The sequence below is a fragment of the Photinus pyralis genome, unplaced genomic scaffold (genome assembly GCF_008802855.1).
Source record: "Photinus pyralis isolate 1611_PpyrPB1 unplaced genomic scaffold, Ppyr1.3 Ppyr1.4_LG4, whole genome shotgun sequence".
NCBI classification, from domain to species: domain Eukaryota; kingdom Metazoa; phylum Arthropoda; class Insecta; order Coleoptera; family Lampyridae; genus Photinus; species Photinus pyralis.
Window position 1 is genome coordinate 22637651 of NW_022170511.1, and position 24967 is coordinate 22662617.

The 24967-nt window shown below is 36.6% G+C and overlaps 1 protein-coding gene across 1 annotated transcript in view; it reads left to right on the forward strand.

Moving 5' to 3' along the window:
• The first annotated feature begins 1871 nt into the window (after positions 1 to 1871).
• Positions 1872 to 24967, forward strand: part of LOC116168760 (protein dachsous) — a 75435-nt gene continuing 52339 nt past the window's right edge. Inside the window, exons 1-3 of the mRNA XM_031484741.1 lie at positions 1872 to 1926; positions 6514 to 6694; positions 12896 to 13381. Of these exons, the coding sequence (XP_031340601.1) occupies positions 1912 to 1926; positions 6514 to 6694; positions 12896 to 13381 (682 nt within the window). The 5' untranslated portion in view covers positions 1872 to 1911. The remainder of the gene's footprint in view (positions 1927 to 6513; positions 6695 to 12895; positions 13382 to 24967) is intronic.

Sequence of the window (24967 nt, forward strand, 5' to 3'; positions counted from 1 at the left end):
GTTTATAATATGGTACAGATGGTGCGAGTAGCATTCGCCTTCTATGGAATACGTGAACTGCGAAACAATGGAGGGTGTTGTTTTCTCAACGTTTCCCCGTAAAGCAAATAATCGACAGGTAGTATTCACCTGAAAATTAACGATTTACAGGTGACAACCCTTCATTTCTTCTTTTCTCGACGGTGTTTGATCATATCGTCATGTGTGCGTGATGCACCCATTTTTTTACTAACAAGGTCCAGATACGATTGCATACAAAATCGCAAGGATGGTAGCATCAGTAGGTACGTTGACCCTGTAGATGGTAGTGATACGCTGAAGCGTGGGCCATAGGAGTCGCATTCTGTTAATATATCTCGGTTTATCCATTGGTTGTCCATTAAACTAACGGCACTGTCTCCAAGACGTTGATATTTTACGGAATTCAAAACTGCGTGTTCGATTTTACCTCTTCGCGTTCATATTCTGCGACATTTCGCAACTATTAATGAGAAAGTGTTAAATGTAGGTTGCCGAGATTAATTGAATGCTTTACGTAGAATTACATAAAACCGAACGAATACAACGATGGTCGATTGGGATGATTTCAGTAAATTGCCAATTATTTTCTCTGAAAACGATCGAGCTTTTGCACAATCGCAATGTAATATTAAATTAACTGCATTTTACCTAAACGGGAAGAAAAAATTACTTCTAAAAATCGCTAACTTCCTCAAAAAGTACAAGAAGAGTCAATTAGTGGAAACGGTAATGCTCTATCTAACCTACTTACTGTAACGTTTAATTGGACAAATCTGGAGTTATTGCGAAATAAATTTTCGCTATTGCACGATATCGCAAGACACGTTACTGTATGTACCTTTATGCTAAATCACATCATTTACTGTCGTCTATGCTATTCGATTACACACAAATTTGATTCGGAGGAAATAATTCAGTTTTAAGCGAAATGCAGCTTTTCTAGCTGTACACGGTACTGCAATTGCTAGGATCCAATATGGCGGCTTCTGTTATTTCAACAATTTATTGGTATCACAAGTACGTTCGGTGTACGTCTATTGGACGAATACAATTAGTATACCGTATTTGCACATGCAAATCGGTATAAATTTGGTAAGCAAGATTTTGTCATTATTACTTATAGGTATTGCATTTCAATTTAATATATAAAATCGTTCTGTTCTGTGGTATTGGCGGCGTTTATGTAACAGATATAAAAAATAAAATATAAATTAAAAAAATCATAAAGTACTTAAGAATTAATAATTAATTTTATTATACACTTTTCCGAAGTAATTATATTTAGCAGCAAAACCATTAAAGATCAACATGGAAAACAAAGTCGTATAAATGTAGCTACATCATCCATTATTATTAGGTGCTTAACAAGCATATAACTACTGTCTGCAAGTATATAATTATTTTATTGTATGCAATGCACTTGCACTCGTCTAATTTACTACCAAGTGGGCATTTCTTTTGTAAAAAGTGCGCGAAAAAATCCTTTGGCAGGTCGGATCGACTCACTATGATACTAACCCACAGCTTCATTGTAGTAATGCTGACGATTTTCTAAGTGAACATGATGCCGCATATGTAGATATGCAAAACGTCCGCGACTTGCTTATAAATATACGCACGCTGATCACGGATGTTCCATATTTACGTCGCTTAAATGCACACATGCAGTAGTTATGCAAGATTCTTGCTCAAGCTCAGCACATAGCTTTTATGCTGAATAAAAGTGGTCCTAATATAGAGCCTTGGGGAACTCAATGTCGTACGGCAAAAGCAGTAGCCATTATGCTTTCATATCCATTATGTGCGAATTTTCAGCATTTCTCTTGAGAAAGTTGTTTTGAAATATGAAGTGATCGTATATAGAACCACACGTCTTGAGTGCGTCGTTCTATGGGCCAAAACAACGTAAGTTTACCTAAAGAATAAATTATTTCGTACATAATTCGTACGTACTGGTACTGGTATGTATGCTAATTATACCTTTTTCGTGCTTTATGTCCTACGATTCTCAGTTTTCCCCGTTCTATGAAAAAGATTTACCAATCTCTAGTGTGCATTTGTGGACGTACGAATGTATGTTACGTGGACGTTCATCTTGTTGACGCATATACCACATAATACGTCCCACATAGTAGTCATACTATGGACGTACTTCAAACGTTCGCTCATGAACATTGAAACGTACTTTGAATCTCCAGATGAGGTACAGTAAATGTTCCTTGGACGTTTAGCTACGATCATGAAATTAATAAAAATGGCTTGAGAGCACCTGATTTGAGGCTATTCAACAACAAAAATTTGCGGGAGAAGCCTGAAATTTTGCACAATCTTATTTAATGTCTAGTTCGTTTCTGTTATGTTACTTATATTTCGTCATTCTTACGTTGATAAAACTGAAAAATCTGATCGTTTCAAAAATGACAGCTAAGAGCTTATGTTCACTTCTTAGTCCACTAAATTGAAATATGCAGGGTTTCACGTGTAATAATTAATGTAATAAAAGTAGTACAAATAGGTATAATATACAATACAATTTTAAGTTTAGTTCGACTTATACACAAAATTAGCGACACTTTCATGTCACATGTTGACCCACTTTAATAGAACCACTTTTGGAAGCGCATACAGTGTAAACTGGAACGCCTTACGAAAGAAGAACGTCGTAGAGAGAGAGTTACATTTTGCATCTGTCAAGAATCGCTTACCACCCAGAGGGGAAATCTGGGACACCTCTCGCATCTTCCATAGACCGATTCTTTCGTATCGACCGCCGATTAATTTCGAACGTCTTTTTCGCATCAATCAGCCGGCGACTAGCATCGACCGCCTTATCATCTGTCGCATCGTCCTAGGCCTATTTGTTATCGACCACCGATTAAGTTCGGGCGCCTTTTTCGTACTAGCCGTTGACTATCATCGACCAACTTACAGGATTGAAAAAATTTAATGAAGTACCTGTTGTAGTATAAAATCTTCAGAAGTATGTAAGTATAGGTACTTTGTTAGTATTTCAAGCTCGAAAATTGCGGGTCATCTGTAAATAATTGTACACATGCATTATGTAAAACATGTAGAGAACTACTTAATGCTATTATTGTAAAATTACAAACACATGTATGGTTATACATAATTTTTTAACGTTTATTGTTACGTACACTCTTACCAACTTAAAAAGTAATCATAATATATGGAGTAACATTACCTCACATTTCGACGAAAGTATGTGGACTTTGTATTAAGATTGTGGAAAATGTCGGGCTTCTTCCGCAATTTTTGTTGTTGAAAACGCTTAATTAAGGTAGCTGGGGTAGGGAGCTTAATAGTGTCGTGTAACCTATTTCCAAAATATGTATGTAAGGAGGGACGTCTACTTTTAGTACAAAGACATTGTTAAATGGGTATAAAACGGACGTCCATAGTATATAGTGCTATGGGAAAAAACAATGCATGAATTGGTCCAGCGAATGTACACTTAACGTCCTGATGGTGCCTCGAAATGCTGAATTTTGAACAATGATCACAACAAAGGATGGATTACGTCATTAAAGGTTTAAAATCTGCAGTCCCGTAGTTACGGCGCGCTTGCGGAATATGCATTTGAGTTCATTATACCCATACGAACAAAAATCCAGTGTACACTCTAGCGCAAAGAAAATTATTCTCTTAATCTAATAAAGACCATAGATACAATTGTATTGTATTTTCAAGATACGAACACAAAATGTGAAAATGCATTGTTGAAATCGTAGATGATATGTGATCCAATGTTGTAAACTCTTCCTCTCTTCAATCACATTTCATAACAACGCGTTATCGTGAACCACCTTCACATTTTTTTATAAGACGCGCAATTTTCGCCGTATTTAAATATGTACTTGTATTTCCACGTAAACAAAATGTTATCAATTCTTTTTTTATCCAACCCAGCGAACATAGTACAAAAATAACTAACCATTTTTAAAATGTATCAAAGAAACACCTGAAAATTTTAGACCCATTAAACATCTTATCAAATGAAATAATAAAAGCAATCAATCTTGTTGGTCCATCTGACCCAATTTAATGAAACGTTGAATGGTTGTGTAGAGATTGCCCAGCTGTTTATGTTGAACAAACTGGTCGTTCATTTAAAACCCGGTTTTCGGAACATATTAACTCAATCAACAACAATAATCTCAATTGAGCAATCCCTCAACAGAAATCTTCTTTTGCTCACCACATCCTCGCTCAGGTCATTCCTTTTGTAAATCCAACTTGAATGTAAATAAGAACTTGCTATTTTTAAACCTCCTGTAATTGTATTTAACTCAGTTATCTTTATCTGCTTCAGCCCTTGCCCCTAATTCCCGCGAGTTCCAACTTCTGCTTTCAGCGCCCGCCCTTTTGCCTTTTCTCTTCTTTTGTGTTCCAAATTTTCGAATTTCTTGCTTTCTACGATTTCCTATAGTTGGCTAACCTGTATTTATCCAGATTTTGGCGTGGTTTAATCATCTTCTTTTCCTCGCTTGAGCAAAACCATACTCTCTTTTATTTATTTATTTTTTACCTTTATTTTTGATTAGGCGGGGTTTCAGTCAGCTCTACCAACCCAACCCATTTTACATTTACAAATATCCATGCCCGAACCTGGATTCGAACTAGGGACCCTTAGCACCCCAGCCGAGCTCAACTGCGCCACACATGCCGGTTTACGCGCGACCAATAGCGAGACTTTGTCCTGGTGCAATTTAAAATGCTAAGATTCGCGATAAACCATTTCCAGTGGCGTATCATGCGATTTTTTCCGTAAAAAATATGTTCATATAATTTTTTTGGTCTGGTCTGAACGTCTGATTTTAGTAGTGATTAGAATTGCAATGGATACGCCTTTGGTGACTTAGTCACAGGTGGCCACATAAATGTTGATCAGGTGGTGTTAGTTTAGAGGGAGGAAAATTGAATTTTAAGGCTCTTCTTCCTTAAAATAATATTTTTTGTTGAGAAATTGTTAAATAAATTTCATAAAGATTGTTATCCTTCTGCTTTTTGGATTCTTCCGATTGTTTAAAATGTTCACATTTTTATCATTCTTCGGGGTCTCTCGTGTAATTATTTCGAATTTTTTATTCTGCATTTCTCTCTTTCTTTAAAATACTTTTAAATTTCTCCTTGAATTCTTTTAAATTTATCAACATCTTTCAATCTACCTTGATTTTTCTTTTTTCAAATTTTCAGCGTTTTTGTTTCTTCTAATTCCTCTGCTCCTTCAAATTCTTAACACTCTTGAATTTCTTAAGATCCTTCAGACCTTTCGAAAATTTTTAATGCTTCGTGTTCTTCACGTGTTTTTTTTTATCTTGACTACAAGATCTTTAGTATAATCACTGTTTCACTGTCGTCGGGATGACCAGGAAACGAAGGGAGTAACACCTTTTTCGCCTCGTAATGTGGCATCTTCATATTCTCCTGGCACAGCGTAGTTTAAAGCACAAGGTTATCGGGTGCTCTCCAGAATTCTGGAATCGTAGGAACGAAATCAGTGCTTCCAGTGGCTGGCTGTCGGGCATTCAAAGTGAACGGTTTTGCACTATCCTCGGTCTGTTGGCCGTAGCTACATCATGTAGTCATAATGTTACAAAAGAAAACACATGGAGTTTTAGTGTAGTGATCGAAATTTGCAGCGAAACTATTAATGTAGGCCGAAAGAGCACGTAACTGTTATTTAAATAATAATTAATAATCTTAACCCGTTGCTTCTGATACTTATAATTAATAGTTTTAGCGAATTGTTTCTTATTACGCAATAGAACTTAAACGTTTTTCGGTGTCGGTTTAATCATTCCATCTTCGGTGGTTGTCGTCCTGTGACAAAGAAATATTTTGTATAGTTAACGATTAGAATCTTTAGTTTTCGAACGCCTTCTATCGCGCACCAATTCACTACGCGTTCACAAAATTGAAAAATTACCAAATTTCTCCTCTCATAATATCACTTACTAACGACCGTTTTTTTTTTGTTATCCTTTCGTTTAATTTTTACGTTTCGGTTTTTTTTTCGGCCATTAGCAGCTTAAAGTTAATCACGAACCTCCCACCTCAAGCGTACGGTGTAATCAGTCATGTCCAGCCAAACACCTATAAGCTCACCTCTCCGAGACTTTGATATATTATTTGTGTGAAGAACACGAGATTAAAAACAGCCAAGATTTGTTCTTTGGAGTTGTCATGTTTGGGATATTCAACACCTCTAAGTTTTCATCAAATGTAACCTGCTGCATAGGTACCTACACTACGCGCGATCATCAAGATACTGCATTTATTAGTCAATGATCGATTACTGCACAACGTGTACGAAGAATATGCTTTAATTAATTGTGACATTCTTTATTTTGCATTTCGAAATGCGACAAGAAGTTAAATCAATCCATCAACTTAAGCGATTATAAATAATATACCTATTAAGATTAATTATTACGGTTACCACAAAACATTAATTAATCTTTTTTGTTGCAGGTTTCGGCTACCGATCCCGATTGCGGTGTAAATGCCTTGGTAAATTACACTCTCGGAGATGGTTTTGGCAAACAAAAGGAGTTCGAGGTGCGATCGGCCAGCGGCGAAATTTGTATAGCCTCAAATTTGGATTATGAGACTAGGAACGTTTACGAGTTTCCCGTTATAGCTACTGATAGAGGTGAGTTTTGTCTTGTCACTCTTGCGAAAATATTTGAAATTATTCCCGCGAGTTGACAGGGACGGTTGTCTTCTCGATCTCGAATTGAATTAAACTCTATAAGCTGAGTGATGTGTGAAAGAACGACTATTATTTCAACACCTGACAGTCAATGTTATTCCATTTGTAAGAGACTACGGCGACAGCATTAGCACTGTCATTAGAATTTAAATTCTTGGCATTCCTAAATGGCAGTGCCGTTTCCATTTGATGAGTCAAGGAACACTGCTTATATGCACCCCATTCCAATACATTGGAATATACTGATCACGAAAGCAGGAAGTATATGCACTTGCAATTTATACGTTTTCCAAAAATTGATATATCCCGTTGTTAATCAATTAGAGAGAAAGAAGTTGTTGCCGTTTTTATGACCATTTGACGTAAATGCTGTTACGTTGATACAAGAATAACGTTATAGTAACAACCTTGCCGTTATATTATTGCACTTCAGAGGAATTTCAGGAATACAAGGTAATATGCATAGCACATTAAACGTAAATGTTTTTGTTATATTGCACTAGCCTTTTGCGTTAGCACTTCACCGTCCATTAAGTTCCACAATGCGAATTGCTTATTAAGTAATTTTAACGGACGGACGGTGAAAAACTAGGCCGTTAATCGGCAAAGGTAATGCAAAATTCATAGTATTTTCTATTCAAGTCAATTAAGAAAATGTCACTTCTCAATTATCCTACTTTTTTGATATATCTAACGAATCGTGCCAAGTTTTTTTAAGATTGTCGGTAGATGGCACAGTTTTTCTTTGATTGGTGCATGCATTTCGATTTGCTATTTCTCAACGAAACCCTTGAATAATCGAAGACGAAATTAGAAATTGTTATGCTTATCAGAAACTCTTGAATTTAAACATTACAGCTCTACCTCAATCGAATGTCAAAATTCGCTACCATTTTCTAAAAACGGGTATTAAATGACCTCCAAACTGACAGACAAGAACAAATCACCGAAAAGTACACTCACTTTTAGCGTGGGTAGTCTCCTCTGGAAATAGTTGCCCGGAAGTATTGCATTGCAAGAGAAACAGGCTACTTGGAAGATTCGACCTCATCAACTTCTTTTTACAAATTGTAATTGTTCGTAGTAAACATTCTAGAATTGGACTGCATTATAACAAAAGGATGTCAAGATAGATCAGCAACAACAACCTTATTTAATATTGTAATCGAATAAGCTGATATAGTAGGATGTTCCTTCCTTTGCGGACACGATATATTAACTTGTAAAGTTTTAACATCACCAATAGATATATTTCTTCTAGGCGTCCCAATCGTTCTTTGTGAGTACCAGCCTCCAACAATCTGTTCTTGAGTTATAAGGAATTATTTGATAAGGAGTCGCGGAGGAGGCTATGGTTGGTAGAAATTAATTCCTTTCGTTGAGACCTTTCATTAGAGTACCATGAAGCATGAAACCAGTTCCACCCCCTCCCCTGCCCTCCCTCTCCAATCCCCTCTTTTGATACAGTCAGAAAGTAGGGTGGTAGTTGATACAGTTCCTTTGTTGAGACCTTTAATTGGAATACCATGAAAGATAAAATTAATTTCTACCCCCTCCCTCCTCCCCTCGTCCAGGTGGTAGGCACTGATCTAGGAAAGGAGTCGCGCAGGAAAGTTATAGTTGGTACAAAACAATTCTTTTCTGTGAGACCTTTCATTAGAATACCAAGAAGCATGAAACCAGTTCCACCCCCTCCCCTGCCCTCCCTCTCCAATCCCCTCTTTTGATACAGAGTCAGAAAGTAGGGCGGTAGTTGTTACAGTTCCTTTGTTGAGACCTTTAATTCGAATACCATGAAAGATAAAATTAATTTCTACCCCCTCCCTCCTCACCTCGTCCAGGTGATAGGCACTGATCTCGGAAAGGAGTCGCGCAGGAAAGTTATAGTTGGTACAAAACGATTCATTTCTGTGAGACCTTTCATTAGAATACCAAGAAGGGTAGAACGAGTGTTTATCGCCCCCCCCCTCCATTTTCACACCACTAAAGGTATGCGTATGCAAATTATGAGACCTTGTCAGATGTAAAAGCTATGCACGTTTTACATTCAAAAAGAGCATCTCACCTTCAAGGTATGTATAGACTACATATTGCAAAAAATTCCAGGACTCTAGGACCATTCCTCTAAATTTAGTTCAAAACCGCAGAAATGGGTCCGGACGAACGGACAGACGGACTAAATGCAAACAATAGCACATTTTTTTAATTCTTAAAAAATGCGCTAAAAATGTTTCGGTAGTCACCTAGTTATTTGTAAAAGGTTGTCTATGTTGTGATCTTTTACTAACAAGGTAGAAGATGAGGGAAGTTGGCCACACTTTGGTAGCAAGATCACTCAAACTCAATCCTGCTTATGCTGCTATCATCCTGCCTCATCCTGTTTCAAATTTCAGGTCAGCAACACCATCCGTTCGAGAGATACGAATTTTTGAAGTTTTGTTGACAACTTGCTTCTCAGCAACACTTTTGAAGCAGGATCCCCCAAACATGATCCTGATTGTGCTCCTATTTTTCCACATCATCCTGCTTCATCTCAGGTCAGCAGCAACGCCCTTTCGAGAGATATGATTTTTTAAAATTTTTCTTTGCGTATTTCATTCTCTGCAACATATTATAAGCAGGATCGTTTAAAGCTTATCTACCTGGTCATTTTTTATCACAATGCAATACCTCCCTTACTAACGTGCGGGTTGTAAAAATGGGTAGAAAATCGGAAAGGGCGTAACAAAAAACTTAACTATTCATTTCATCCTCCAAAGTGTTACTTAGTGTTTGAAAAGTCGTATCAAATTACACAGCTCTGTTCTTAAATACAGAGAGTATAGTTACCAAATTTCATGACATTTTCACCAATTTTGTGGTTCGACTAGAATTGCAGTGGCAATTTTCAAAAACCAATGTTGGATTATTACATTACATTATTTTGATGTTCCAAAATCTTTAGGCACCAAATTTCGTCCAGATAAGAACTTTGTACGCATCCATTTAGGGTTGATCCATTTTCGGATACAAATTTTGGAAATACTTAACAAAATCGGAAAGGGCATACCTAAAAATCTAACCAGAAGCGCAAATTCTATCCTTGTATCTGTTTTGGCTCCTGAGAAAAAATTACAAAGAAAAGTGACGCAAATTTTTGGACTTTTGGGAGCGTAGCGCGCAACCGAAACATTTTGGACCATTGGTTTATTCGGATTAAATGCTTATTTTTGACCGTCTTTAACACCACCCAAATTAACGACATAGCGTTTTCAGCCTATCTATCCGGTCTATCCATCCGTCCGAATGTGTGACTTTGAACTACTTTTAGGAGAATTGATCTAGAATCCTGACCAATTTATCTCAGTGCGGACAAGTAAAGACTGTAGTGTATCTCAACTGATTTTAAAGAGTCTTGCGGTTTTCGCGACCCTGCGGCATTTTTTTGTGAAACATTTAATACCACACACAGAATCAATCCAGCTACGTTTGTTTCTGAGATACAGGGTGGAAACGAAGTGTTTGACTTTTTGGAACGTTATCATATCTTACTACTCATGTACGATAGGAAGAAGATATAAACTTCCTATTTTCGATATTTTTACGTAGAAACCAGTGAGGAAGTAAAAAAATTGTTAGACCCTAGATTGGACCATAGTTTCTGAGATTTGACCCAATGTTGGTATTTTTTAAATGCAACGCCCTCTATAAATTGTTTTCATTCTTTTTCCTGATTACATGGATGTATCACAATCTATATATTTTTTAGTTTTAGCCATGAAAACCTTATTTTTTTACTGTTTTTAAATAGTAGGCCATATTCATAGCGATTCTGTTTTGTTTATAGTATCCATGGCAATTAAGCCAGCTGGTACCAATCAATAAAAATGGCTAACGGCAGAAACATGTCAAAAACATTTGAAAAATGTGATATAATATAATAATATTTATTTTATTTTTTATTTTATTTTGTCTTTATTTTTGAGTGGGCGGGGTTTCAGCCAAGGCTGCTCCACTAACCCAACCCACTGTACATTTACAAATATCCATGCCCGAACCCGGATTCGAACCAGAGACCCTTAGCACCACAGTTCAGCTTTAATTGAATTGCGCCACACATGGTGTTACATATAAGTAATGTAAACAAAAATTGGGTGGTAAGGTAGTTAGTTGAAATAACAAATAACAAAAAATTAAAATATTACACACACTCTGTATAATTATACAAACATGTTAAAAATTTAAACTTTGACCAAATCTCAGAAACGTCGGTTCAAAATGTCTTTTGACTACGCCACTGGATTCTACGTTTTTACCTTTTTAGTGCATGTTCCAACTCATGTTGGAAAGCACTATTATGACCACTTTCTCCGTTCATCCGCCCGAAGCCTCAGCTACTCCCACAGTTTTCAAGATGTCGAGTCACTTTTGGAATTTTTGTTTACATGGGCAATCGTACTTAACTTCAACTTCCAAAGGCGACAGCTACTCATTTTTGATGGCCCGTTAGTAAAGAAAAACAGCTCACATAGCTATGGCATTTTGGAAAGTTGCCTGAACCCGGATCCGAACCACGGACCCTTAGTACTGCAGCCGAGCTGCAACTCATCTGCGCCATACTGGCCCGCCGTTCGTATGAAAGTGGTACTATGAAATTTTAGTCGGTCGTGCCGCAATATAAATAAAATTTATAAAGTGAAAAAATTTAAATGATTTGGCGGGCTCCCGTTACACTAGTATTACGGCCGAAGGATTAGGACCAGCAATGAAACTGCATGGATTAAGATTTGATGAAAGTCACTGAAGAATAGCATTATCCCAACACGATGAGGTGAATATAAAGATTTCAGCTAAGCTGACCGTCACATGTTTTCAGATTTACTACCGAGGGTGGGGAATGATGTTTTGGGATCACATCTCTTACAGTGGACCACTTTCAAGGGGGTTTCTTTACTTTAGAAGAAGTGATAGGTACATAAAATAGAAACATTTCGCCCGAATCCCGTTTAGGAATTTTGAGGTTCTCACGTCACCGTGTGTCTTTTCAGAATAAAAGTTAAGTGTCATATGCAAAAACGCCGCTTGTTTATATTGCGCGTTGACCATTAAGATGGGAGTATCAAAAATATTGACCATATTAAAAATTTAATGTCAAAAGATAAAAAAAAACTACCTGGTTCATTGTCTCCACGCGACTACTTCGAACTCTGTCTAATTAGCAAATGTTTGGTCTAAACTCGCGGCCATAAAGCGAAATATGGGTTGAGCGTTGAGCGTCCAGAGATGACAAAAATTAATAATAAAATAGGTAAATTAATGTTTTCCTGTTAACTGTTTAAACTCAGCAGGATTCTAATAACTAAAGGATTATATTGAGCGTCATTATTTTAAAATAAATTTTCACGTTGCAACTGGTTTTACGTTATTTGATTGAATTAAAAACAACATTCTGGTTTTTAATAATTGCTAGTTTACAATATGTATTACTACAATTTTTAATGATGTAGTTTTGTTAACTTACCTTGTAATAATTGCCGGTTTTTGGTTAAAATAAGTGATTGAGTGTTCCTTTAGGGGACAAGCAATCGAAGGATGATTCGTTTTTTTTTGTTCGCACATGAGATTTTAGTATAAATCAGTGGTAAAACGTTTCCGATTTGCAACACATCTGGTAGAATTCAATGTATTTTATTCAAAGGAATTCTTGAATACACCAAACGGTCTAAGAATTTTGTAACACTGCGGAAGCAAACAGTGCATAGCGAGGTATCTATAACCTATTAAGTATTTATGAAGTGCAAACAAGACAAAACAAAGGGAATATCACGATGTCATTCTTTCGAATAAGCTACTCACGAAATCGTGAATTGCTGTATTTCAACGCCCCTTGCATCTGTGCCATTTCATATTTTTATTTTGTTTAATATTATATTTATGAAACGAACCTCAATCGACAATTCATAATTCTTCCTCAATAAGTTTCGAGGCGGAAACAATTTAATCGCGTTACAAATCTTTGCAAGGTCGTGTCTTTAAATTAATGATATCCCACTTCGATATAGCTAGAGGGATAGATTATCGATACCAGTTAAATACTTATTTAATCAAAGAGGCATCAACCTACGCGTGTGGTGGCGCTAAAATATTTCTTTCTTCTTCCAGGTGGATTGAGTACAACGGCAATGGTCAAAATTCAAGTTACCGACGTTAACGATAACCGTCCAACATTCTACCCTCGCGAGTACAACGTTTCGCTTCGCGAGGGTGGCGCATCGTCATCAGCAACAACTCCCGTCGTGGTGGTTGTCGCCTCGGACGCCGATTCGGGACGTTACGGCACGGTAACGTACAGAATTGTAACGGGAAACGACGCCGGACTGTTTCGAATTGATCGAAACAGCGGCGAAATCTTCGTCGGACGACCTAACTCGCTATCCACCAGAAGCCAACCCTTTCATCACCTGAACATATCCGCCACGGACGGTGGGGGCCTCAAATCCATCGCCGACGCCGAGATTTTCATTAGCATAATCGACTCGGCTCAACGTCCACCAATTTTTGAGCAGACAAGATACACGTACTCAGTAAAAGAAAACGCCAAGCGAGATACATTTGTCGGAGCCGTTAAGGCATCTGTCTTAGATTCTGGTAAGTGCACCGCTAATTAAAATTATATGACAGGAAATTGTCATAAAAGAACAATAGGTGTTTAGTGGCACAATTAAAGGCCGAATTTGATCAAAATTTGCAAACGATTGTTTTATTGATTCAATTGACTACATTTTACCACTTAATTATTCTAATGGTCTTCGTTGTTTGTTTTATTCCCAATTTGGGTACTACACTGAAAAATCTGTATTTGTAATTGTTAGTAGGTGTTAATTCAAACTAAAGAGAATGCTGCAAACTCGCGGTATTAACGTGAGAAAAAAAACGTCCGTTGCGTAGCTAATATAGTAATGAAGTTTAATGTTTCCAGTAATTATCATTTTAAAAGTCACTTCCCACAGAAAGCTTTTTTTAATTGACTTTTTCAATTCGATTCTTTTTATTTCCCGGCGATTTGCGCGAACTTCTTTCAACCATTGCAAACTTTTTTTTTATCATTTTAATCCTGCTAAACAATTACGGTAAAATGGTGACTGAAAGTAGCCAAACGTCCGTCGTCTTTGTGGTACTGAATCTTAATTTCGGTTCGGCTACTTTGAGATCTCGCGTCACCATAGTAACCGCGCAAAATCCGCTCCTGTTTTTGGTTTTTCGCTAAAAGTTCAACAACCATATTTCATAAGGATAAAAAATAACATTCAATTTCTGGCAAAGTATAGGTACTAGTCCAGTCAATTTGTGCTTTCTGATTACAAAAGGTCCGGTAGAAGATTTTATTTTTCCGACTTGTTTAAATGGTGAAGAGAGAGAAAAATCCAAGTTTGCCAATTCGACTGACGTCGGGAGAAATTTCTGTGGTCAAAAATCTGCAAAAATTTCTGCTTTTTTTCGATTTTTCCCATATAACTCGCATAACGGCAATACTTAGGTAAAATCATCCTTTATTACAAACTATAGTGTATAAAAGTACCTTTGATTTGATATTTTATTTGGCCCCCTAACATGTATAGTTTAGGAGATACACTAATTTAAAGTTTCGTGTTTATAGTAATTTTTGAAAATAAACCATCTTTTACGTTGCTGGACTTGAAAATAAATTCACACAGATTAGGCTTATTGAAAACTGTGACCACTTCCTTCATCGCAAAATTGGTGTGTAACACTTCACAATATTTTATCTTCCCGTGTCCAAAGACGGAGGAAGTGGTGTGACACCCACTAAATGCGTGATTAAAAAGAATAGTGCCCTCTTATGACACTTGGTTTTCAAGATATTCGGTTGGAGGAAGACTTGATTGATAAAAGGTAATTTCTTTCACCATAAAGGATAAAACAAGTCCCTCCTCAACCCCCCCCCCTCCCTCCTTTTTGATAAGAGGTTAGAAAGAAAGACGGGAACTGGTAGAAAACAATTCCTTTTTTCCGTTTTAATTAGAATACCATGGAAGATAATACCCCCACCCCGCCGGTCACCCAGTGATCGGAATCGCCCAGGAAGGTTATAGTTTGTAGAAACCAATTCATTTCGATGAGACCTTTCATTAGAATACCATGAAGGGTAGAACGTGTATTTACCCCCTCTCCCTCCACCATTTTCAAAATTTGGATATGACATCACTAGATGCATGTACATACAAAATCTGAGACAAAAAAATGTTATTATTTTTAAAAATTACTATAAACACGAAACTTTAAATTAGTGTATCTCCTAAGCTATACCTGTTAGGGGGCCAAACAAAATATCAAATTGAAGGTACTTTTATACACTAGTTTTTAATAATGGATGATTTTACTTAAGTATTGCCGTTGGCGAGTTATTTTAAACAAACCGAAAAAAGTCAAAAATTATTGCAGATTTTTGACCACAGAAATTTCTCCCGACATCAGTCGCATTGGCAAACTTGGATTTTTCTCTCTCTTTACTATTTAAACAAGTTTGAAAAATAAAATCTTCTACCGGACCTTTTGTAACCATTTAGCATTTTTACGTCTAATTTGACGGGACTATACGTATTTTGAGATTTTTGGTCGGGCTCACGGAGTAGCTCATCAAAATTTAACTAAACTTAATCTAAAATATTTTTAATTCTTATAAATGGTAAAAGTCTGATTATCCCCTCCCCATTTTTTTCTGACATCACCGTGCTGCGTTGTGATTGGTTACGCCATTTTGTGGCGGTAAGTTTGAATTTCCGGATGTCAGTCATTTTGTTGCCGTAAATTTGAATTTGTACTGTGATTGGCTGTGTCATTTTAATATAATGGCACTACACTGCCATCATTTATTTCTGATGAACTCATTTTGAGGCCGGTAAACGGTAAAAATAGTACTGATGTGACGTAGACGGTGAATTTTCTTCGGAATGCTTTTGTTTGTAAAGTTATATTCCCGAAAGCTCGCCCCGAGGGTAGCATGACAGTTGTTATTCCTTAGACTCCTTTTTTTAACTAAACAAGTTACATAATATCCGTCGTACATAAACTACCGTAAAGCGGTAGTTATAAAGGACTGTTTAACAATACCCCTGTAATATGTGTTGTTGTGCGAGGTTTTTGAAAATGAGTGGTGATCAAAGTGTGCATTTCAATTATGAGACTTTTATACGATTCGTCGATTGCTTAGAGGAACTAATGGATGATTACGACATAGTGAGGCCATTGTCATCGATATAAGTCAAATCATAATTCGGAGATTTCAAAACGATAGGTGTGTGGGGGTGTAAATCGAAAAACTCAAGAAGTGCAAGTGTTGAATTGTGTTTATATTTCATAAATTACCTGTTTTACCTGCGCGGTTATTTAAAGCTTAAAATATAGCATTTACGGAATGTCGACTTGGGTCTTCACGAATTTGTTGACAGTATGATTTAGTTTGTAGTTATCCTCACTACACATTAAAACTGATCCAGAAACGAATGGATGAGGATGATGATAGAAAATTGTATAGAGCGCCTAATACGTAAAAAAAATTACACGTTTCGAAATATTATTCGACTTGCTAATTTGCAAAACTATTTAGGTTGATGTATTTAAGGAGTAACGCATATTGGTCTAGTTTACTATCGTTTGCAGTACGTAAAAGACAAAAATATGAAACAACAAACTACTGTCACTAGTTTAATACTGTGCGTAGGTATATTTTTTACACGAACAAGAAAATAATAAGTTCTTAATTACAAATTACTTGACTTCATTCATTGTCGGTCGTGATACAGTGTTCCGTTGATAAATTTCTAGAGCCCCTTACAAAAATGACAAACAACTAACGTTCTTCTTACTCTTCTTTACTTTCTTCATTATCGTCGTTCCTCTGCACCACCTTCTAATCCAGCTTCACAAGGTTTATATGACAAGATAAAGAGTATTTACCATTCAAGAACAAATCACAACTTAATACCTCGATTATATTTTTTAACGAGATTATTACACTCGTCTTTAGTACAAAATCGACCTAGTCAAAGTTGTGAAATTTCCTACATTCCTAACGTTTTTTGGAATTGATAGTAATAGTAAACGTTTTTGAGATAAAGCTTAGCGCCGCGGGTTCTGGTGGTCTGGACTACCACCCAGAAGAGAGTACCCTAAGTAAAATAAGGACTCGATCATTCTTTTTGTAATACTCCTAGCACTGTCGTGGTAACCTTTGGGAAAAGGTAATCTAATCTTTGTATGCATACTCCCCATACCTCCCGGTTCAGCATTCAAAGTCTCGTACTAGTTTTTGGAAAGGGACAGGCGACTCTTTTTTTCCTGTGGTGTATGCTAATAGTAAAAGTTTTTGGGGAAAACTTTATCACCGGCGGGTAGGGGTGGGGGGATGGAGTGCACCCCCCCCCCCCCCCCGCAGAGAGTACCCTCAGTAAGAAAGGAACTCGATCATTCCTTTTCTATTGCCCCTAGCACTATCATGGTAACCTTTAGGAAAAGGTAATCTAATCTCATACTAGTTTTTGGAAAAGGACAGACGAATTTTTCTTTCTTGTGGGGTATGGTAATAGTATATGTTTTTGGGGAAAAGCTTAGCTCTGGGGGGTATTCCATGAGAGCACCCTCAGTAAAGAAAGACGGACTCGATAATTCTTTCCCTTTACCTCTAGCTCTGTTTTGGTAATATGCGAAAGGGTAATCAAATCTTCGTATACTAGAGGGTATTTCAGATCTTCCCGGTCTGTTCTCTTTCACAAGGGTGCTTAGCCTTCAAGACTCTCATAGCAATTTTTCGAATAGGACAGGCGAATCTTTTTTTCCTGTGGAGTACCTATGCTAATAGTAAACGTTTTTGAGATAAAGCTTAACACCGGAGGGTCTGGTGGTCTGGACTACCCGCCAGGAGGGGGGACAGGTACACGAATTTTTCTTTCTTGTGGGGTATGCTAATAGTATATATTTTTGGGGAAAAGCTTAGCTCTGGGGAGTATATTCCTTCAGAGCACCCCCAGTAATGAAAGACGGACTCGATCATTCATTCTCTATTACCCCTAGCATTGTCATGGTAACCTTTGGGAAAACGTAATCTAATATGGGTATGCTGGGGGATATTCCGTACCCTCCGGTTCTATTGTCTTCCAAAATGGCGCTCAGCCTTTAAGACTCTCATACTACTTTTTGGAAAAGGACAAATGACTTTTTCTTTACTGTGGAGTATGCTAATACAAAAAAAAGTTTAGCACTGGAGGTATTTCTCTATTATCCCTAGCACTGTCATGGTAACCTTTATGAAAAGGTAACCTTGTCTTCGTATGCTCAGCTGGGGAGTATTCAATGGGTATCCCCCCGGCCCCACAGTTCTATTTTCTTCCACAATGGCGCTCGGCCTTCAACACTCTCATACTAGTTTTTGGAGAAGGACATAAATTATTCTTTCCAGTAGAATACTCTAATAGTAAATGTTTGAGGAAACAGTGTAGTACCATGGAGTCTGGGGGTATGGAATGACCCTTGGCACCCTCAGTATAGTATATTTCATTAGGAGTCCGGTAAGCAGGCTTTTTCCGTGCGCGCGTGGCAAATTCCCGGGAAGTCATGCAAGCACGGAAAAAGCATTTCTGGACGTGTAATGAACGATATTTTTTATTATACTTCTTTTAAATCGATAACATAAAAAACAACAAACTCGCTAACATTTTTATTTTGTAACAGTTATAGAAAATGCGTTTTCATGGTTACTGTCAAATCATCTCAAAGGCGATTTGTTTAATTAGTTTATTTCAGATAAAGTTGACGAAACGTCAAAAAATGTCACAAATTCTCAAAGAAGTTTATCTAAATATTCAAGCATCTACGAATTAAAACGCAAAATACTTACATATGAAACATTACAACGTATATAGATTTTCTGAAAATTAGTTTACTTCCCTGTAAATTTGTATTTTAAAGCAATATTTTGGGTATTTATATTCAGCGCACGGAAAGGCTGGGGAATTAGTTATTCCCCCCGGCCCCACAGTTCTATTTTCTTCCACAATGGCGCTCGGCCTTCAACACTCTCATACTAGTTTTTGGAGAAGGACATAAATTATTCTTTCCAGTAGAATACTCTAATAGTAAATGTTTGAGGAAACAGTGTAGTACCATGGAGTCTGGGGGTATGGAATGACCCTTGGCACCCTCAGTATAGTATATTTCATTAGGAGTCCGGTAAGCAGGCTTTTTCCGTGCGCGCGTGGCAAATTCCCGGGAAGTCATGCAAGCACGGAAAAAGCATTTCTGGACGTGTAATGAACGATATTTTTTATTATACTTCTTTTAAATCGATAACATAAAAAACAACAAACTCGCTAACATTTTTATTTTGTAACAGTTATAGAAAATGCGTTTTCATGGTTACTGTCAAATCATCTCAAAGGCGATTTGTTTAATTAGTTTATTTCAGATAAAGTTGACGAAACGTCAAAAAATGTCACAAATTCTCAAAGAAGTTTATCTAAATATTCAAGCATCTACGAATTAAAACGCAAAATACTTACATATGAAACATTACAACGTATATAGATTTTCTGAAAATTAGTTTACTTCCCTGTAAATTTGTATTTTAAAGCAATATTTTGGGTATTTATATTCAGCGCACGGAAAGAATCAAAGGGACCGGGAATTAGTTATTTACCTAACAAGTTCGGTAAGTTAATTTTTCCGCATGAGCACTTTGTTTGCAGCACGACCGTAGGGAGTGCTGCATTTAGTGCGAATGCGGGAAAATTCTTTCCGAAAGAGTTAGGTACAATATTTTTTGTAACGAATTGCGTAAAAAAGGTCAAAATTAATAAAGTTTTGTAAATTAGTTTTTTTTTTAAATCATGAGTTGGTAACACAATAATATGTTTGGTTGGTAACATAGTTTTGTAACTACCCACTTTTCATCGCACTGGTCACATTTAAAACTTTCAGATCTTTGGTTAATACATATTTTGTCTTTGCAATGAGTGCTACTACTGGTCACGGAATTGCATCGTTTGCACTGCATATCCTTGGAAGTCTTCAGTGTTAACAAATATGCTTTGAAAAGAGTGCTTTTATTGATCGCGTAAGTGTAGGTACTGATCGTATTTAATATTCCTAGAAGACGTGTGAACAAATGTGATCTCAAATTTGATTTATCTTGAGTTGCGTAAATACACTCGTTACATTTATAATCCTTGGAAGCTTTGTGTGTGCTAATATGTGCTTTCTTAAGCTGCATATGCCAATAGTTGCGGATATCACTGGTCACATTTTAAGACGTTTTAACAATAATTTACTTTTTCTTGAGTTCCACTTCTGAAAAATAATTTGATTGCGTTATAAGTTCTTGTTTATATATTTACGTAAAACTTAGTGTACGTCTGTTTCCGATTAATCGCACTAAATACCCTCAACCAACGGTTTAATTGATTTTACAGCAGATGACAGTTAACCATGACATGACGTTCGTTGACTTCAATAAGTACTACCAACCTAAGAACGCGCATAACCCCTTCTCTCCAGCGGAAACTAAAAAACACCGCGATGCGGGAATAGTTATTTACCTAACAAGTTCGGTAAGTTAATTTTCCCGCATGAGCACTTTGTTTGCAGCACGACCGTAGGGAGTGCTGCATTTAGTGCGAATGCGGGAAAATTCTTTCCGAAAGAGTTAGGTACAATATTTTTTGTAACGAATTGCGTAAAAAAAGGTCAAAATTAATAAAGTTTTGTAAATTAGCTTTTTTTTTAATCATGAGTTGGTAACACAATCATATGTTTGGTTGGTAACATAATTTTGTAACTACCCACTTTTAATAATGCACTGGTCACATTTAAAACTTCCACATCTTTGGTTAATACATATTTTGCCTTTGTAATGAGTGCTACTACTGGTCACGGCATTGCATCGTTTGCACTGAATATCTTGAGTTGCGTAAATACACTCGTTACATTTAAAATCCTTGGAAGCCTTGTGTGTGTTAATATGTGCTTTCTTAAACTGCATATGCGAATAGTTGCAGAATATCACTGGTCACATTTTAAGACGTTTTAACAATAAATTTGACTTTTTCTTGAGTTCCAATTCTGAAAAATAATTTGATTGCGTAATGAGTTCTTGTTTATATATTTACGTAAAACTTAGTGTACGTCTGTTTCCGATTAATCGCACTAAATACCCTCAACCAACGGTTTAATTGATTTTACAGCAGATGACAGTTAACCATGACATGACGTTCGTTGACTTCAATAAGTACTACCAACCGAAGAACGCGCAAACCCCTTCTCTCCAGCGGAAACTAAAAAACACCGCGATGCGGGAAAGTCGTTTTCCCGTGCATCGAGGATGCTTGGAAACATTATCTTTCCATTCAATGAGTACAAAATAGTATATTACGTAACGAGTGTTGAAAGCGATACTTTTCACACGAGATGTGAAGTGGCTTTCAAACGAGTCATGTACACTATTTTTCCTACGACTCTCCATACAACCAAAAATCTACTTACATAATGAAACAAAAGTTATTTTATTTGAACCAACCGACTACTAAAACTATCTAAAAATACGAAATAGATTCGATTTCTCTTTAACGAACTATTGTTATAATTACTTTAGCAAAGAGGTACTTGTCGTTTGGAGCTTCTGCAAGAAATTTACTAATATTATTAGACGTACGCTACTTTTCATAACTCACCCGCAATTTAGTTAGTAGTAATTCGAGTGTAGTGGATTTTGCCTCTTCCCTGATGTTGGATGGAGTACACTCTACCTCCATGGAAGAATCACTTTTCGCCATTAAAATTAAGTAAGGAATTAAACGCGTAGCACAAGGGAATAAATTCAAAAATAAACGAATCGCAATTTTAGAGTTTGACGTACGCCTACTACGTTGATGTTAAAGAAGATTAGACTACTACGAAAGCAAAACGTAACATGCGATTTGCTTTCTAATATATGGTAGATCTTATGAGAAAGCAAATCACACGGGTGCGTTTTGTTTTCCGTTACATTTTGCCATAAGTGAGCGAAATTGTCAATTTTCAAGTAAACATAATTGTACGACATATGTCATTTTCATTGAAAGTCGTAGGAAAAGTCGTTTTCCCGTGCATCGAGGATGCTTGGAACATTATCTTTCCATTCAATGAGTACAAAAAAGTTTTTCCGTGCGCTAGCCTGGAAAAGGCAAGATACCATTATTTCTAATACAGGTGTAAATAAGGTGATTTCAAGGAAGTATAATAAAAAAAAATTTTCGAAATTTCTTTACCCCTAACACTGTTATCGAAACCTTTGGGGAAATCTTGGTATGCTAGGGGGTATGTCATGCCCCCAGACACCACGGTTCTATTTTCTTCCACAAGGGGGCTCAGCTTACAAAACTCTCATACTAGTGACAGGCGAACCTTCCTTTCCTGTGGAGTAGGCTCGAGAGTAGGCTAATAGTAAGCGTTTTTAGGGAAAACCTTAGCACCGGAGTGGTCTCGGGATTATGGAAGATGATCTGGAATACCTCGAGATCTTCGGAAATCTCCTTATATCAGAGATCTGGTGAGGTTCACAGATATGCCTTTATTTTCTCATCTCGGTATTCTAAAAACAAAAACCATATGATTCGTCAGTAAGGGACACTGGGTTTTGCATGGACCGTTATAGAAGGTAAAGTTTGCGTTTTTCACAAATCAGAAAATCGGCTGGATTCTTCTCAAAACGACATAAGCAGATGTCAATATTTTATCTAATTGTGATCATCATTTTCATCATCTTTCTAATCTGAATTCTTCGTGTAAAATGTGCCGAACTGTGCATGATATGGACGCTTCCTTTGCTACTTTTTAAGTATTTTTCACGTGGATTATCTTTATTTGCGTTACTATTTTTTCACTATTCCAGACTCCATAACGCAGTAATTTAATTTGCAGGAGCAGAGCAGCATCTACGAGCTGGACTGAGAAAATTTAATTTTGACAATTTTGTTGGGGAATTGTTAGTGAAATACTGAGTTACAAATTTTCAAAAGGGAATGTGAACTCGAAACATGAACAAGGGATTTATATCATTAAAATTCCTCCAGTATTACCTAATCATTACTCTATGATCCGAGGTTTTGAGTTCCTTTTTGCATTTGCACACAACCGCAAACTGCATAAAAATCAGATTAACTGTTGCTTTCCTTGTGGATACTCGCAATAAAAGATTTGTTAATTAGCTGTTCTAGAAACATCATCTTGTTTATATCTGTTTTATCGTTTCCAATTATTACTTTTCTCGTAGCCGTCACGGGTTAATGAATATAATGATGGGTAATATCAAAATTAGTATCCTCTTGGACAACGCAAAAGGAAGACGGTACGTTTCAACAAATGGCGCAATTGCCGTAATGTATGAAAATTGCACGCAATAATTGTAACGGTAGACGTCTAGATTGTCAATTGACAAACCGCTCGATACTGCAAAACATAATGGAGATTGCAATGTCGATCTCTCACCTACTAAACTAGTTCGCTCGTCTCGCGGCTTACAAGATTAGCAATCACGAATTTGAAGAAATTTTGCGGCGGCCATTAATAATGACATTTGTTCCGCAAATGAGTTGCACTATTCAAGGCCGCTTGGGCCGGAGTCCCTCAGTTGAAATCACGACCGCCATAAATTCAGAATACTAAGAATAACCAGACACTGTGGTATTTCAGTAAAATACATAATACTTGCAGCGCTCGACGTGACGAAACAGAGGGACGATCGTGAAAACGCAGTAAACTCAAAAAGCTCCCTTGTTTTCACGATTATGACTTATATGGCTCCATCCATATTGCACCAACTTGATCGTGGACCGCGTTTATTGTAAACACGAATGCGTGATTATGATTTTTCATATCGATTGCCATATAATATACGGCGTTCTATCTTGATGTAAAATTGCAATTCTCACACTAGGGCTATGTTTACAAATTCGTAGTTCTTTTGTGTTTATAATTGCATTGGGAATAACGAAAATATTACAACTGCGAAACGTATCGGCAACAAAAATTATTCATATCTTCGCCAATATTAACGATCTTGTTATGTTAAGGTACGAATATGTACAGCATTTTATTTTATGCTTCGAAAATATGAATGTCATGTACCACTACCTTTTGTAGGAGTTATCACAATCATAATTCTACTATTGACAATATTAATTATACAAACAAATTATACGCATTTCGATTCGGTTTAAAATATTCCTTTGTCGCAATGCGAAGGGTTCAAAGGCAATAATTCTGTCATGGTTTCGATTTTTATTTATTTTCTTTGTTGATGTCTTAATGATGGTATTTAATGATGTAACGCCGATTGGCGTTCAACATTAAATTTGTCGATAAAGTATTTTTACGTCAGTACCCAGTACCCGGTACTTCTTAGCGCCAAAAAATGTTTGAATTCCAAATTATAGTTCGTAAAACTCAAAGCTACTTTAAACAAAAAAAAGTGTCTAACAACGACCTTAACTATCCGACTAATGTCTATCTACAATGTTCTAAATACCTATCGTAAGGCGAGTTCCACATAAATGCCATATACACTCAAATGCTACAAATATATAGATTTTATGTTTCTCAAAATCTAAGTGGGTCACGGGGCGCTCTAGAATTAGTAAGTAGAATCAATTTCGTAACGGATGATATCTCGATTAATTACCCGAGCAAATGCGTTTATAGTAGGTATTAGGTGGAATGGAGTTGAAAATTGATCACGTCAGTCTATTTAAGACAAGTTAACCATCTGAAGGAATGCACTAATAAACTGATACATTGCGTTTGCGAGCGTACAACTGACATTGCGAGTTGTAAAATTCAAACGCTCACTCGTTCTATTAACGATCTACGTGTACGGAACGCCGTTTAAATTTTAAATGACAAGTTCTTTGAAGATAAATGTACCTACTTTAATATGAAAATATTAAATAATTGCGGTTGCTATAACTTTCAAATGTCCTCAACGGCAATAATATCTTCAATATTTTAGAATATGGAACTCCTTTTACTATTAAAAATTTATTTTATTTAATAAATGCAACAACCTAAGTCCTTTTTCAATAAAATGATTGAAAAATGTATTGTACAGGGTGGTATTTGAAATTTTTGAAAAATCTTTGAAAATAACCGAGATATCACCGAAAAACTGAAAACGTCAAATTTCGGTTT